General features: G+C 39.9%; 1 protein-coding gene across 1 annotated transcript in view; it reads right to left on the reverse strand.

The window, feature by feature from the left end:
- trip4 (thyroid hormone receptor interactor 4) overlaps nt 1-15,028 on the reverse strand; it is an 87,047-nt gene that overhangs the window by 71,392 nt on the left and 627 nt on the right. The window contains exons 2-11 of the mRNA XM_080884302.1: nt 14,423-14,604; nt 14,180-14,310; nt 13,182-13,400; nt 13,014-13,092; nt 12,814-12,919; nt 12,441-12,656; nt 12,206-12,335; nt 11,825-12,018; nt 11,581-11,705; nt 10,904-10,995 (exon numbers count right to left, since the gene is read on the reverse strand). Of these exons, the coding sequence (XP_080740428.1) occupies nt 10,904-10,995; nt 11,581-11,705; nt 11,825-12,018; nt 12,206-12,335; nt 12,441-12,656; nt 12,814-12,919; nt 13,014-13,092; nt 13,182-13,400; nt 14,180-14,310; nt 14,423-14,604 (1,474 nt within the window). The remainder of the gene's footprint in view (nt 1-10,903; nt 10,996-11,580; nt 11,706-11,824; nt 12,019-12,205; nt 12,336-12,440; nt 12,657-12,813; nt 12,920-13,013; nt 13,093-13,181; nt 13,401-14,179; nt 14,311-14,422; nt 14,605-15,028) is intronic.

Genomic DNA, 15,028 nt, shown 5'->3' on the forward strand with positions numbered 1-15,028 from the left:
ATACTCCGGATGACACATGGAGAAAACCTAGATGTGGTTACCCAACATAACAGTACAGACCGATACAGAATCAATTTCCATCAAGATGGGAGCGAGTCCAAGTCTGAAAATAGCCCGCTGTGTAACAGGCATGTGGCAAAGATGTTATCTGTACTGTGACTGTGCTTTGTAAGGATGGCTGAACTGAGAAGCCAAATGGCAAACGGCAGAGGTTGGATCGACTGAAATGAGATCATCCCTACTTCATGCGATGAATATCATATCCACACTTAAGAGACAGTTTTAACAGACAGAGAAAGCCATTGTAAATTAACTCTGGGTAAGTACTGATTTGTTTTTTACAATAAACAAATGCCCACCCCTACTTTCCATTTATCTCTTGTCACTACCAGGAAGTTGCCGAACAGACGTATTGCCCAGTGGAGTACAATTGAGTTTGTAATCAGTGACCCTGCAGCAGCAGAGAGTCTCACGCTCTCTGTCTCTCTGGTTCTCTCTTGAGAAGAGATACTTGTGTTAATACTGACGCTGGGTTGGGCTGGGCTGGATAAAGATCTTTTCTCAAGTGAACACACACACAGGCATGTGTGGCATGAAGGAATTGCATAGACATGCCTGGGGAATGTTGGCAAAAACACTCAAACTCAGCTAGACATAATGAGAGAAGTAATGCCTGTTCTCACATTTGGATGTGAACAGGCATAAAGAATAATGATTAAACTGAGAGCTCTTCCGATTCCTGATAATATCGTAGCAGGGAAACATGGTCGCCCACTGACTTTGCACAAGTACTTACTGACTACAACACACAACCTTCATTCATTTTCCCATTCCAAAACAGAAAATTGGCACAGACACAGGCCTCATGAGGAGCGATTTTGGGGCATCAACAACAAACACCAGATGTGGAGTTGGGAGATAAATGTCAAACATATTGATTCTATGCTTCATTAAAGCTTATTATGGGGGGTAAAGTTTGCCTGCGGCAATGGTAATAACAGATCACAACATCAACATCCACCGAGGTCTTGTTTTATGCAAACATTGTTTAACACAGTTGGTGCCATTATCAAAGAGAGTACAAACTGAGAGCCAGAACACTGCTTCATAAAGTAAAAACAAAAATGGTGTTTCTGTTCCAGCTGAGATTTCAAAACTGTTTGCAGAGCCAAAATGAGTGATTTGCAAATGCAACTTGTCAAAAATAGCAACAGTTATTTTATTTTATCTTTTAAACAACAGATTTCTGTCAAGTGACTGAATTTGACCTAGAACCTTGTTACACTCAAGGAGCCTCAAAGGTAAATGGACACTTGCCAGCCTGTGACACTGGAACTTGTGACTCTTCCCTTACTCTTCTAATACAAATTACCATATTTTTCAGACTTTAAGGCTTAAAATCCTTAAATTTTCTCAAAAATCGACGGTGCACCTTATAGGGTTGCCAACCGTCCCTTAAAATACGGAATCGTCCCGTATTTCGAAACAAAAGTACACGTCCCGTATTGAGCTAATAAGGGACGCACTTTGTCCCGTAATACAGTGAGAATCAAAAGTAGTCTATAACTTTTAATGGAATTAACGCTTTGTTTGAAAACATAATTCCCAGCCCCTCTCCTGCTTTGTGACCAATGAGCTGACAGCACACTTACGAGTATGACAATTCAGATTACCGCTCATCTCATTGGTCGAGGAAAGGTCGCTTACGGAGAAAATACCGGAAGACAACAAATGACCACAACAAGAAGCATGGCCAACAGGGAAACAAACGCAGACACTGCGGTGCAAGTCTCGGACGACAGTAAACCTAAAGCTGGGCAGACACTGTGCAATTTTTTTCAGTCACGTTATTCAGCTCCTGCTCAAACTGCACGATTGACTCGCAGTTGGTAGGTCACGATGCAGGGTCTCACACTATACCGCCCGATGCTCTGATGCGACCTGAGTGCTCACACTGTGCCTCCATAAAATGAAGGTTATAACAGAAAATCTGTCGCGCTCTCTCTCTCCGTCTTACACTCACACAGACACACCACCACCATCAACTTTGCTAAATTGCTAATGAAAAACATTGATCGGGCAGCTGTGACTGAGCAGCAATGTAAATCCAACTATTTTCACGGTTGTTGTGGTCGTGATAATTTTGTGATGCCACATCGAAAAGGCTCGGATGAGCTTTCCAAAGTTCTACAAGTTGTGCCTCCATCGCTTGTGTCCAGATCACACGCTGCACAGCCGCGCTGCGCCGTCTTTTACACCAACGTTTACGTGTTTGCGCGCGAGCAGTGTGAGCGGCTGTGGTGAGACCCTCACGAGCGATTGATGATTGGGAGCTGGTCGTGAGGTGTTAATCACTTCTTGTTACCTCACGTATACTACACGATGCACGATGAAGGCCAAAATCGGTCCGATCACTCAAAAATCGGCCAAAAACCGCACAGTGTAAGCCCAGCATTAGAGCAGCAATGTTTGTTCCCCTCAGAGAAAGGGAAGAATGGGAAAAGGAAAACACCTGGCTGGAAAACGTTAATATGGGCATGTGCAGTGAATATCAGCGCTATGTGGCCAGAAGTGTGATAATATAATTTATTTTGTGTAATAAACAACTGCAAGGATAGATGATTACAACAAATAGATGACTAATACATAAAAGTAATACATAGATGAATAATGATGATGAGTTAAGATGCGTAATCATGGGAGCAAGTGGGTTTACAAACAGGAGCAGCTGATTAGCATTAGAAAAGCTGAAATAATACCTCAGCTGAAGCCAATTGTACTAAATGCACTAAATGTGCACTGTTACAAGAATGTTTTTCTTTCTATTGTTTTCTATTATTTTAAGTTAAGCAGGACAGAGTTCTTTTAAAGAAAGATTTACTTATATTCTCAAAAGTTAAGCATGACAGGCTTCTGTTTAAGAAGGAGACCTGTTTTACTGTGTTAATGTTGTCATTTTGAGCTAAAAATAAATGGCTAAATGATCATTTGTTTCACATGTGTTCATATCACAAAGAATACACATCTACTTAAATCAAATTCAAGTCAAATGGTTAAAAAAATAATTTCACACACAAAAAAAGAGCTAGAAAATTCACCACACTGGGAAGGGTGAAGACAATTGGGTCGCCCGGCCCTGGCCACGAGGTGTCCCTTATTTATTTTTCAGGGAGTTGGCAACCCTAGCACCTTATAATCCAGGGCACCTTTATGTATGAATTCTGGTTGTGCTACCTGACCTTGAACCGATTTTATGTGGTACACAGTGTTCAAAAATCTGTCAAAAAATGTTTTAGTACGACTTTGGTAAGCTATGAAGCCGCACCGCTTGATGGATTGTCAGAGCATTACGGCTACCGTAGTCAGGAGCCTCGCGGAGTAACCCGGGTCCAAAACTCCGTTCAAAGTCAACACTGCGGCATCACTGAGAGTTAAAAACTGTCTAAATTCTTTCATCTTTAATAAAATGATCAGTGTTGCTGCTTTACCAGGTGTAACAAGTTTAACATCCAGGCATCCATGAAAACAGAATTTATTACATTTAACAGAGTTAGAAGTTAGCAGGAAGTTAGCTCGCTAGTTTCCACCTAAACATGATGTACCATGTTCTGACTGAGAGATTTCTGAAGAAATTCAAACGTACAGCTCTGCTATCACTTCCAACATAAATGAAGACAGAAAACTAAACAGCAGTGACTTTTGTAGGGTTACTGAAGTTGGACTAGCTGGTATATAATGATGTGCTACGTAATCGCTAGCTACACAGCTATGTTAGCATAACAAACACAGTGAAGCTGGAGGATGAACGCTAACTTTTTTCCACTCTATAAAAGTTAACGTGAGGGTTCCCGATGGTTAAGGACAAATGCAATCGCATGACAGGATGCTGTAAACGGACCAAACTTCAGTCAGGAGAACAACTCAGATAATCCATCCACAATACGAGGTTAGTTATTAAAATACTGCAAAAACATGGGAATAGAGCAGCTGCGAGAGAATTCAACATTAATGAATCAATGGTATGGAAGTGGAGGAAGCAAGAAGAATGAGTTGAGTAAAGTTTGACTTATCTGACTGTTTTGTTTCGCTTAATGCGCCTTATGTATGAAAACAGACCCGTTCATCGACAGTGCACCTTATAATCTGGTGCGCCTTATGTAAATAGAGAAACTGGAGTTGATTCAAAGTGTCAGAAAGATCACTGAAAACAACTAAACTAATAAATAAGCATCTAATGAAGTCAAGAACACTCAAATTGTTAAGCAATCATTGTTAAACCATTAGACACCACGATGAATGGAAATACCAAGGGTTTACAACAAGGTCCAAACCACCAACTGCACTCAAGAACAAGAAGGTGAGATTAGACTGCCAGAAAAAACGTTTTTATACAGAAAAAACCAAGCTTAACCCGTGACAGTACGATCAGGAGGAAAAAATATGAAGGAAAGAAACAGCTTATGATCAAAAATATACACATCATCTGTCAAACATGGCAGAACCAATGTAAGGGCATGTGCATATATGACTGCTAGTGGAACCGAGTCACTAGTGTTTATCGATGATGCGACTGGTGATAGAAGCAGCAGGATGAATTGTGAAGTGTAAGGGCTATGCTCTCTGCTCAGATTCAGCCAGATGCTTCAAGACTGATCTAACAGAGCTTCACAGAGCAAACGAATAGTGACCCAAACCAAAAATTAGGATATTTTTCAATGGCTAAATCAGGGACCTGATCTCAACCCAACAGAGCTTGCTTTTCAGTTACTGAGGACAAAGTTGGTCACAGAGGATTTTCATTGATATATTAAAAACAACCATGTAATTAAGTACACCCTCACCATTTATATTCCAGGAGACTACAGTTTAGAAGCGACTAGGACTTCACTGATATTTTATCTCTTCAAAAAAGGGAAAAGACTGCTGTGGATTAGAAATATGTTGAAAAGCTCTGACTTAAAAGAGCAAAAACACATCACACCATTTTTAAAGAGAAAAGAAGGATTTGAACCTGTTTTGCATTCAAGACTTCAAGTAAGTTGATATTCAGTTACTCTCTTTGATTCTGACTTATTTTCATCAACGGTGCTGTCTTTCAAACCATCAAAAGGGAGCTGCGTGAAACATTTCTCGCATTGGCTTTATCATTGTTCCGAGTTCCTGTGATCAGCATACTGAGAGAGGAACAAGTCCTATTAAATGAGCAGAACAAAATAGAGAAGAAGCAGAGATAATAAATGGGTATTAACAGGCAGTTTCCCCAACAGTAGAAACTGTGTGACATTTAATTAAGTGGTCTGTGGACTGCAGTGAAATTCTAAACAGTGTATCAGGCCATTTCGAGTCTGGCAGATGGTTCTATGTATTTTTCATGCTGTGGAAAACCTGTGACTGAGGTTCGGTTGGTTGTCATCCACTGCCTGGGGACCCAGAGCTGAATGCATTCTACACACCACTGCAGAATCACATGATGTCTGACCTCTCTGCCGTGGCAAACTGCCCAGCAAGGAACAGGGAGGAAGGGGAGGAATGTCAGCGTGTTAGTGTGTGACTGAGGTTGCACAGAAAGAGGCAGGGAGCAAAAGCAAGACCCAAAGATGCATGATTGAGTATGAGCTTGCATGTCTGTTTACTGAGCGTAAACTGAATTCTCTGCATCCACACACAACTTCACCGCACTGACCTGTAAAACATACTGTTAGAGAGGGAAAAATATGGATGGAATAATGCAGGGGGGAGGAGAGGAGGAAGAGAGGGAAGCAACCACTGCTAAGGATTCACACAATGTTACAGAGAAAAGGGGCATGAAAAAAAAAACAGCATTGCCTGACTTCCCTTCCTTTGGAATGCATCCAATATATCCTGTGAGTGTGAGTGTATGTGCGTGTGTGGCATGCTGGCAGGAAGGCTTTCAGCATATAAATATCACATTACCACACAAGGAAACGCAGGCATCAGTTTGAGCTTCCAGCAGGCCTAACAAGCACAGGAGCTCCACTCTGGAGGTCAGAGGCAGAGCTTACACAAATGGAATTCCACAGGAACCAGCACTTCTTTTAACAGATAAGTGGCTGTAGCCTTGCAGCTGTGTGATGTGGTATAAGCCTGGTTTCAGTTATCTCACATGTGCTAGTGTGCACAGATGTACCAAGCTGCAGTATATATAATATATATACTGAGCTAGAATAAGATTACATACACAATTCCACAAAAATAGGCTTGAAGCCACAGTGAAGAATAACTTAAAGCCTCGTTTTATTAACTGACCAATGCACAGCAGATTAGATTAGATGAGATTAAGGTAGCGGGAAAGGCAGACATAGAACAACGCTCAGCTATTTTGGCAGTATGAGTCTGCGATCAGTAAAATCTGAACTGTGAAGCATCTGACTCAGCAACCCATGTTCAGTAAAAGGGGGAAAAAGATGTACTGCAGTATATTCAGAGAGACACCTGATCGTCTTAAACTCAGCAGGTCTGCAGCAGGACAAATACCCCAACCATACCACAGCGAGGGCCATAAAGAATTATCAGTGACAAGAAGACCGAGGAGTCCTGCAACAGATGGTATGGTTCCCACAGAGCCCTGATCTCATCAACACTGAGTCAGTCTGGGATTACATGAAGAAGCCAAAGGCACTGAGGCAGCCTAAATCCTCCGGAGAACTAAGATGCTGGGAAGAACCTGCTAGTCAAAAAGTGCTCACACCACGTTCCGACTTTAGATTTGTTTTTGTGTCATATGTGTCATGCTGAGTGGGTTATTCCAGAATTACTTAATTTTGTATGTGCTTTTTTTTTTTTATTACTGTTAATTATTGCGGTATAATGGCTCTTTGACTTTCTCACTAGTGTTCAGATGCAAACAATAAATATATGCATATGCCGCTGTTGTCAACTAAACATATATGCTGATGGTATACTATAACATATATATCTATTCATGCAGCAGATGAACACCATAAGAAAATCCTTTTATATTCTTGCTTTTTATATAAAATCTTCTTATCTTTACATGCTATGCTGTAAATAAGAGTTTCACCTGAGTTAGCACTCACTTCAGTGCTTGCATTTCCTTTTAAAACCCAAATGTAAGTTTTGACTCAGTATGTCGGCAAAGTATCGTTAACTTCTAACATTAATATTTGCTTTATTCTAGTAATGAAAGCGTGACAGTGAGCATGCTCAAGATCAATACCCTAAAAGTGAAGCTAACTGAAATTCAGCCACCATCCTGATTATTTTAACTTGTGTTATTCCTGCTGTGACACATCAAAGCCTGTTCTTGTCTAACAACAAAAATAAATAAATCATTCGTGAAATAAAGGTACATTTCTTTGCTCTTAAAGTGGAATTAATGACAAAAGAAAAAACAAAACAAAAACTTTAACAGTTGGTTTCGAGTCATGTCACGAATATGCATTTAACTGATAGGTACGTGAGCTGGGAAATGTGTTACATACCAGCCGTTAACAGTTCTGAGGTCAAAAACATATGCTTATCTGAGATACCACAGACTGGATTACTGTGCAAAAAAAGAATGATGCAACTTACAGATTACTATGTTAATATTTTATCATCAGGAAATGTGTAGGGCTCTTTGTTCAGATAATACATGTACAAACCTCCCTCACACACATTGCCCACTTTGACTTCTTGTCCTCTTAGTCATATCATATGAATGAAGACCTTTTTTTTGTATTCACTAAGACATGTATCTCTGCAGCTGGTGATCTGGTCTTTGAAACAGGGTAACAAATCAGACCTTAAATGAGAGTGTGGATTGATCCAATCAATTTTTTCACTGCAGGAGTAAGTAGATGTGTGATTCAAGCTCTGCATGGGGTCTGATGTGCCTTTGTCTGTGCTAGAAGCTTTCGTGGAGATAGAGAACACATATGTGGATGTGTTGTAAAAAAAAAAAAAAGGGAAAAAAGAAAAGAGAAATTCCTTTTGACTTAAAGCAGCTTTACTCAACATAAAGAATCTGTAACATTTTTACCACCTATAAAGCTGCTCAGATTGGCTGCACCTCTCTGTTGATGCTTAATTATCTCACTTAGCCTTTTGCAGCAAAAACATTCCCATTTTCAATCTGTAACATACCCATCTCTATCCCAACCCCCCTCTGCAGCAGGCAGGTCAGGCATACATCTCCACCCATTGCTGAGTGAGCACTGGGGGGTAGGAGTGGAGAGACAGAATACAGATCATAATGGCTGGCCAATTATCAGTACTAAGGGGGGGATGGGAAGCTGGGAGGAGTGAGAGATTACAGGGAGAACGGATCAATACACCAGTCAGTTTCTAATGAGGGAAAGAATTGGTCCAAGTCAAGCAGATGGAAATCCTGCTCTGCCTGAGGTGGTCTTTCTGCACTGTCTGTCAGCAGGGTTTCCGGGTTTTGGTGTTGTGCAATAGCGCCCCAACAGAGGAACGAGTGCAATGACACAGAATCGTCGATCAGTGACATTTAAGCGTTAAAAACATTTTTTTCCATTTCTGTGAGTCAGTAGTGTTTCTCTCATGCTCTCCTGATCTTCCCACATTCCACTTTCCCTGAATATTTCATACATCATGAAGAGACAGATTTAGAAGAGCCTGAAGAATAATGGCTGTCTGTCCTTCACCACCCCCCTTTTAACCACCCACAGCTGCCAGCACAGGACAGTAAATCCTACACCTCACCCACTCTCCCAACCCAGCAGTGCAGCTATGTGCTACTATACACTAGCACAACATGCCCTCTTCTACTTACACAAAAGGAATCAAGATTCAAACGCTAAACCATTAATGGCTTTTCCTTTTTTCCAAAATGTCGACTCCAATAGGCAAAAGCTAACAGTTCAGCACCATCATTAGGCATTTGGTGCTGTTATTCTTTTCTATTCTTTTCTAGTTGGTTCACTTTTTTTCTACATGTGTCTTGCTTTCTTTTTTTCTGAGGGGCCTTGTGTGAGGTGGGGGTGTTATTTATGGCTGCTCTGTGCAAGTGGTCACACATACACACACACATACACACACCCTTTCACAGGATGAAAGGGCAGCCACACTGCCTGCAAACATGATTTTACAGCCCTGGGTGGAATGAGTGGTGGAGGAGAGAATGAGGACAGAGTACAAAAGGGGAAAGCCCTTAGATTTACAGGTCCCAGCAGTCAGAATGCAACCATGAAACAGGACACATTTTTAAGGCTATTTTTTTTCTTTCAACCAAAAACACAGCTTCTCAGAAAAAAACAAAACAACAACTGCCTTTATGCAGGGAGATACTGTGTGTGTATGCAGAGATGTGCAGAAATACAACAACCCACAAGCAGATTATTGCCTTTTCTGTGTGTATGAGTCTTTTTTTTAAGACTGTGCAGTTTCCAAATGTGATCTGCTTTTGTTTATCACTAAAGATGGCAGAAGATCATGTATGCACATGTGCAAGAGGTTTTGCAGCTTTGCTGGGTGAGAGCATGTTTATGCAATGTGTAGAATTTGACGAATTCCCCCACTTAAATAGTTCAACAAGACTATTCTACATGGATGCGAGTGTATCCGTGTGTTACGATATATATATGGAGTATACCAGGTAGAGGTGTAGAGTACAGAATAAAAAGTAACTAATGTAATCAAATAAGGCATGTACCTAAAGATGAAAATTTAAAGGAAAAAACACAACGTTCCTTGGTGAAGTGTTATAATAACATATAATACACACATTTAATAGTCTCTAAAAGAATGATTTGAGACAAGCAGTGTCTTGCAAAGCCGGGGGCAAAACAGCCAAATGAAAATGGCAATGCAATTAAGTTTAAATGTGTTCCATTCACAGCAAATGGGGAGAGCCACTCTGTTTCCACATAATGCTGTAATGGAAAGTAGGGTGCATTTTCCAGCTTATATCTGGTAACACTGCAATTAATTCAACTGATTTAGGTGCAAAAGCTCAAGTAAACAGTTTATTAGTCCTACAAGGCAACAGTGACCATGGCACTAATGGAGCAGCAGCATTATTTGCTACATCACATGTTCGCAGTCACTCTAACAGTGTGAGCTAAGAGGGGTGGGGATTTCATTTCAAGTAGAATCGCTTTCTCCTGTGAACATATCTGAAATACACACAAAGACTGGTACCACTGTAAAATGTACATACCACCACTCTGGTGGGAGGTATTTTGGTGTAACGAGAGCTTGTATTTGGTTTCTGTGGTGGATACTGCCCCTAGTGTAACACTGTAAACTGGCAGGGAGGTGTTGTGAAAAGGGTGGAGTCTGCTCTCTGCTGACAGAAAGTGGCACTGCACCAAATTACTCACAATTACACAGAACAGCCAACTACACAGTCACTAAACAGTACTGACATACTAGGACTAGAGCTTGAGATCATACTTATTACTCAAAATTATCCACTGGGCATTTCAAACACAATGAGAAGTCTCAATGTTTTTACAACCACTACTGTTTTTTGCTATAACTGGAACTGAGTCATTACTTAACAGAGTTCTGAATGAAAAGACTTATTACAAAACTTTGTCTCTAACTTAATACAAGTTAAGTGTTTGATGCGTCACTTTAACACTGTCTCCAAGGCTCACATGGACAAATACATAAACCCTATATATGGCCTTTTTCATGTACAAACCCAGAATTTATTGACATTTTCTCAAGTGAATTAATTTATACTTTAAATGTACAACTACTTTAGATCACAACTAAGCACAAATGATGACAGGAAGGCTGTCATCTTTAATCCAGTTGCAGACATTTCATGTTTCTGTGAACCCACGACTGACTTCAAACAGAACCCATAATACCAATCGGTCATAAGGAAAACGTTAAGAGTAGTGAAACCTGAGAGTTTCACTTTTTGGTTGGTTTTTTTTTTGGTTGTAAAAGTACATCTTTCACTAACCTGTTCCCTGAATTGCTGCTGAGATAGACAGTCAGTCACATTAACGCAGCCCAGCAAGCAGCCAGTGGGATAGTCTTTAGGAAACATGGGCCCTGTGGAGATAAGACCAGGATCACTCAATCAACAATGTGTGGAATTAAAAGCAATCAGTATCACTTTATGACAGCAACATGACAGAGCCCAGTTTAGCATTAATATTACTTGTATCAGCGCTAAATTATGATACCATTATGACATGTTATTAACAGCATTTTATCATGCCCATGAAAAGAAAGTTGTGCTTGTTAGCAAATTTAAACAAATATACTTTTCTGCTAGAAATACTTTACTGTGTGCAATAAAAAAGTTTATTAAATATGCCCTAAAGACACTATGTCCTTTCACAGCTTTCACAGAGAAAGGCCAAAGCTTGGCAATAAGATCCAAAGGGCCTATTACAAAACCTAGCGCTAATGTTGTTACAACAGCCTTTAAGAGGGCCCACACAAAGCTACTGGGGGCATTTTTAACATAAATATTTCTATATAATTTTTTCCTGAGCCAAGGAAAGCATTACCCATGCATTATATTTTGTAGCAGCTTTTTTTCTATCTTCAGCAGCACCATATTTAAATCTGTTTAAACCAGAAATACATTTTTAGTATTCACAATATGATTCCTTTGTACAGCATCTGCACCTTTTTTATAAATGTGGCGATACATAGCTTCCACCTCTGCGATTTCTTGAGGGGTGGGCTTCTTTGCTGCAGCTGCAATCCAAAGTCGCCCACGGTGTGACGTGTACCACGTTCGTCCTTCTACCCTGCATACACACATAAAATGTCACATATTACAACACTTTGCCAAAACCCAAGTGTCTATAGGAGTTTATCATATATACAACACACACACACACACACACACACACTGCACAGTCCTTACCTCTTGATGCCCTTTACCAGTAGCGAGGCCCACGGTTGGTGCATGCTGAGGCACCAGCCGCCATCGGACATCTCCTGCAGCTCTTTGTCTTGGAGCCTCAACCGGTGTCGTTCTTCTCTTCCCTTGTCCTCCATTGCACTCTTTCCCTTCTCCATTGGTTTCTTGTGGCTTTCACTCCCTCCAACATCAACCCACTGAAATAGGCATTCGTTAGAAACATCAGTAGAGTCTGTTTCAATGCTCACTGTTTTGTGATGGGTTAAAGTGCAGAGCAAACTCAAGGGATTTGACTGATATTTCATTTGAATTTATAAAATAATACAAATGACTAAAGAAGAATGATTAAAGAAGAAATGCCACGTTCAGAATGGATCAAGTTACCTCTGGCGCAGATTGCATTATGTTGGGATTCACCAGATCTCTGAGGCCCTGCCGTCCACCCTTTCTTTCAGAATACATTGGTGATTTGGACACCGATTCATTGCTCATTGCCTTGAGGGTCTCATCCAACCTGCAAATTATTGGAAACATTTCAGAAAGTCTGGCTGTTTAACACAACCACATAACATAAATCTGGAATTGCTGTTGTGATTCAGGTGCTGTCAGATTATCTTACTTGTTGTAATACTCATTCAGGTTGTTTCCCTCTTCAATTACTTGTCTACCAGCAAAGTCAAGTGTGATCTTCCTGTCTTTGCGAGAGGCATGGCGAAGCTCTCTCAGCTCCTCTTCCTTTTTCTTCAGTTTCTCTCGCTCATTGGGTGACAACCACTGATTGGATTCAGTGGCAAAGTAATCAGACTCGTCATCCAGAACCTGTGTTCTTCTGATACTGGGGTTAAAGGGAGGCAGTGAAGTGTTATTACCAACTTTCATCACTATCTTCAACAGCAATCAAAATGTCCTGTTAAAGTGTAAACACTGCACACAGAGCAGTAAACCTATCCATTCTTGTAAAGCTCTTTTCTTAACTATGTGTTTTATGATACCTATTTCTGTCATATTCCAGCAGTTTGTCTTTGTGCTGAATTGCTTTCTCCAGCCCAGCCTTCATCGTGGCCTCTTGGTGTGAGAGATATTCTCTTTCTCCGAAGTCTGTCACCAAAATAAAAACAAACTCACAGTATCAAACCAGTTGATCTTTTCAAAGAGTTTCTTTTCATAAGTCCTGACTACTTAAGACCCTCACCGCCCATGAGCTTCTTTCTTAGTTTCTGGCTTTTGTTGGAGTCTCGTTGGAGGATCTCCTGTTCTTCTTTTGTGCAGACCTTAATCAGAAAACACTTTTAGCACAAGAAGAATGACAAAAAAAGCCCCAAAACAACAACGCAATCTAAGGACTTAAAGTGATATGTACCAGGCTGCCACAGAAGAAACAGGGTCCTGAGCCCTCTTGCTCACACACAATACGGCCACAGGTGATGCAGTTGTTAATAAGCTTGTGCTTTTGGGCAAGGCATTCACAAGCATGCCGACCTGGGAGTAACACAGCCAGCCTGTCCTGACCCTCTTTAGCGTAGAGATTGACAAACTTTGTTTTCTTCTTTGATGATGATGTATTACTATTTTCCTGGGCCTGAAGAACAATTGAATGAAGAGAAGTAGAAAGGAAGACATCTGTTTAACAAATGAACACAACAATAAAAATGGCACAGGACATGTACAAATAAACATGATATTGATATCAGTTACAAGTTTGGATCCCGCTTTTTTTTTTTTTTTTTAAGGATTCTTTATTATTTTTATTCTTTTTTGTATCAGAACGCAGAAATATCACCTGAATATATGAAGAGAAAACAAAGTTTACTTTAAATTATTCAAAGCAGGATTTGGGATGCCATAAGCGAGATTCTATCAACAGGCCATAAAAAGATAAAAATGATTAAACATTAAAAAGCATGTCTGTGACTCAGCCCTTCATGACTGAATAGCAAAAGCAAAATCCACTACTTTAAACAACAAGAAACAGAGTTACAAGTAATTTTAGAAGTCTGCTCATTACTGAACTGGATATTACACCAGTGGAAATCTGTCCGTTGCTTTGATGAATGCAATTTTATGTCTTTGTTAGATATGGATATTGTGAAAGGCTGTGAATGCACTGAATTGACACACCATCCCATCTGACTACCATATTAAGTTAGTTCACAGGTTTGATGTCCATATTGTTCTACAATGTAAAAAATATTTTTTTAAAAATTAAAATAAAACAAAAGAAAGAAGAAAATCACACACTGATGAGTAGGCATGTCCAAACGTCTGACTGGTATTTTATAAGTTCTGTCAATTTGGTAACAAATTATCTCCATAAAGCAGGTGAGAAGACAACAAAAGTGTGGCATTATTTGTACTCACCCTCATCAGATCAATGGGGGTTTTTACAGCTTCTGGCACAGGTTCTGCTTGGCTCACGGTCATCACCTCCTGTTTGTTGCGTCCTTTTCGTTTAGATTTCTTCTGGGTATCTCGGGTCATATCTTGTGCATCTAAAATATTTTTAAAAATTACCTTCATCAACGTTGTTTCAGAGCAACTGAGGCGTTTTTTTTTACTGTAGTTCCTTTTATGTAGTCTATCTGAATGAAATTTGTTTCTTACCTGGTGATGAAACAGATTCTTTGAGAATGAAAAGACCTGTGGTATCTGCTGCCTGTCTTTGAGTCTTCTTCCATCTGCTGAGGAGCTCGTTAATGAACTGCCCCTTTTCCCCATCTGTACCCTGCAGGAGGTCTCCCACATATTCCTCAATCTCTTCAGCCTTCTCGATTGATAGAATATATCTTGGAAATACAACACCACAACTTCATTTATTGACGTTTCTATACAAATTCATTGCCTAACATTTTAAAAGACCAGAAATAGCGACGAACTGTCATTTAATTATCAATTACTTTTAAAATATGTGTCTTTCAGTAATTTTAGAAGTATGCTAATATATCAGGAGCTTAGGTATAAAAAAAAAAGCATTTGTACGAATGTGTGTGTGGTTGGGTGAACAAAACTTGTAGTAATATATACTGTAGCTATATAAATATCAGTCCATTTACCATATTAGTCCACGAAAAGCTTTTCATATATAATTGGTTAAAGTTGCTTATTTTAGGGTACACGTTTATGCAGTTCTTCATCTCTGTCTTTATGATAAACTATCAGCTTTCAGGCTGTTGATCTGATGGGTGGACTCTAACTTTGCTTGGTTTAGTG

The sequence above is a fragment of the Rhamphochromis sp. 'chilingali' genome (genome assembly GCF_963969265.1).
Source record: "Rhamphochromis sp. 'chilingali' genome assembly, chromosome: 6".
In the NCBI taxonomy this organism is placed as follows: Eukaryota; Metazoa; Chordata; class Actinopteri; order Cichliformes; family Cichlidae; genus Rhamphochromis; species Rhamphochromis sp. 'chilingali'.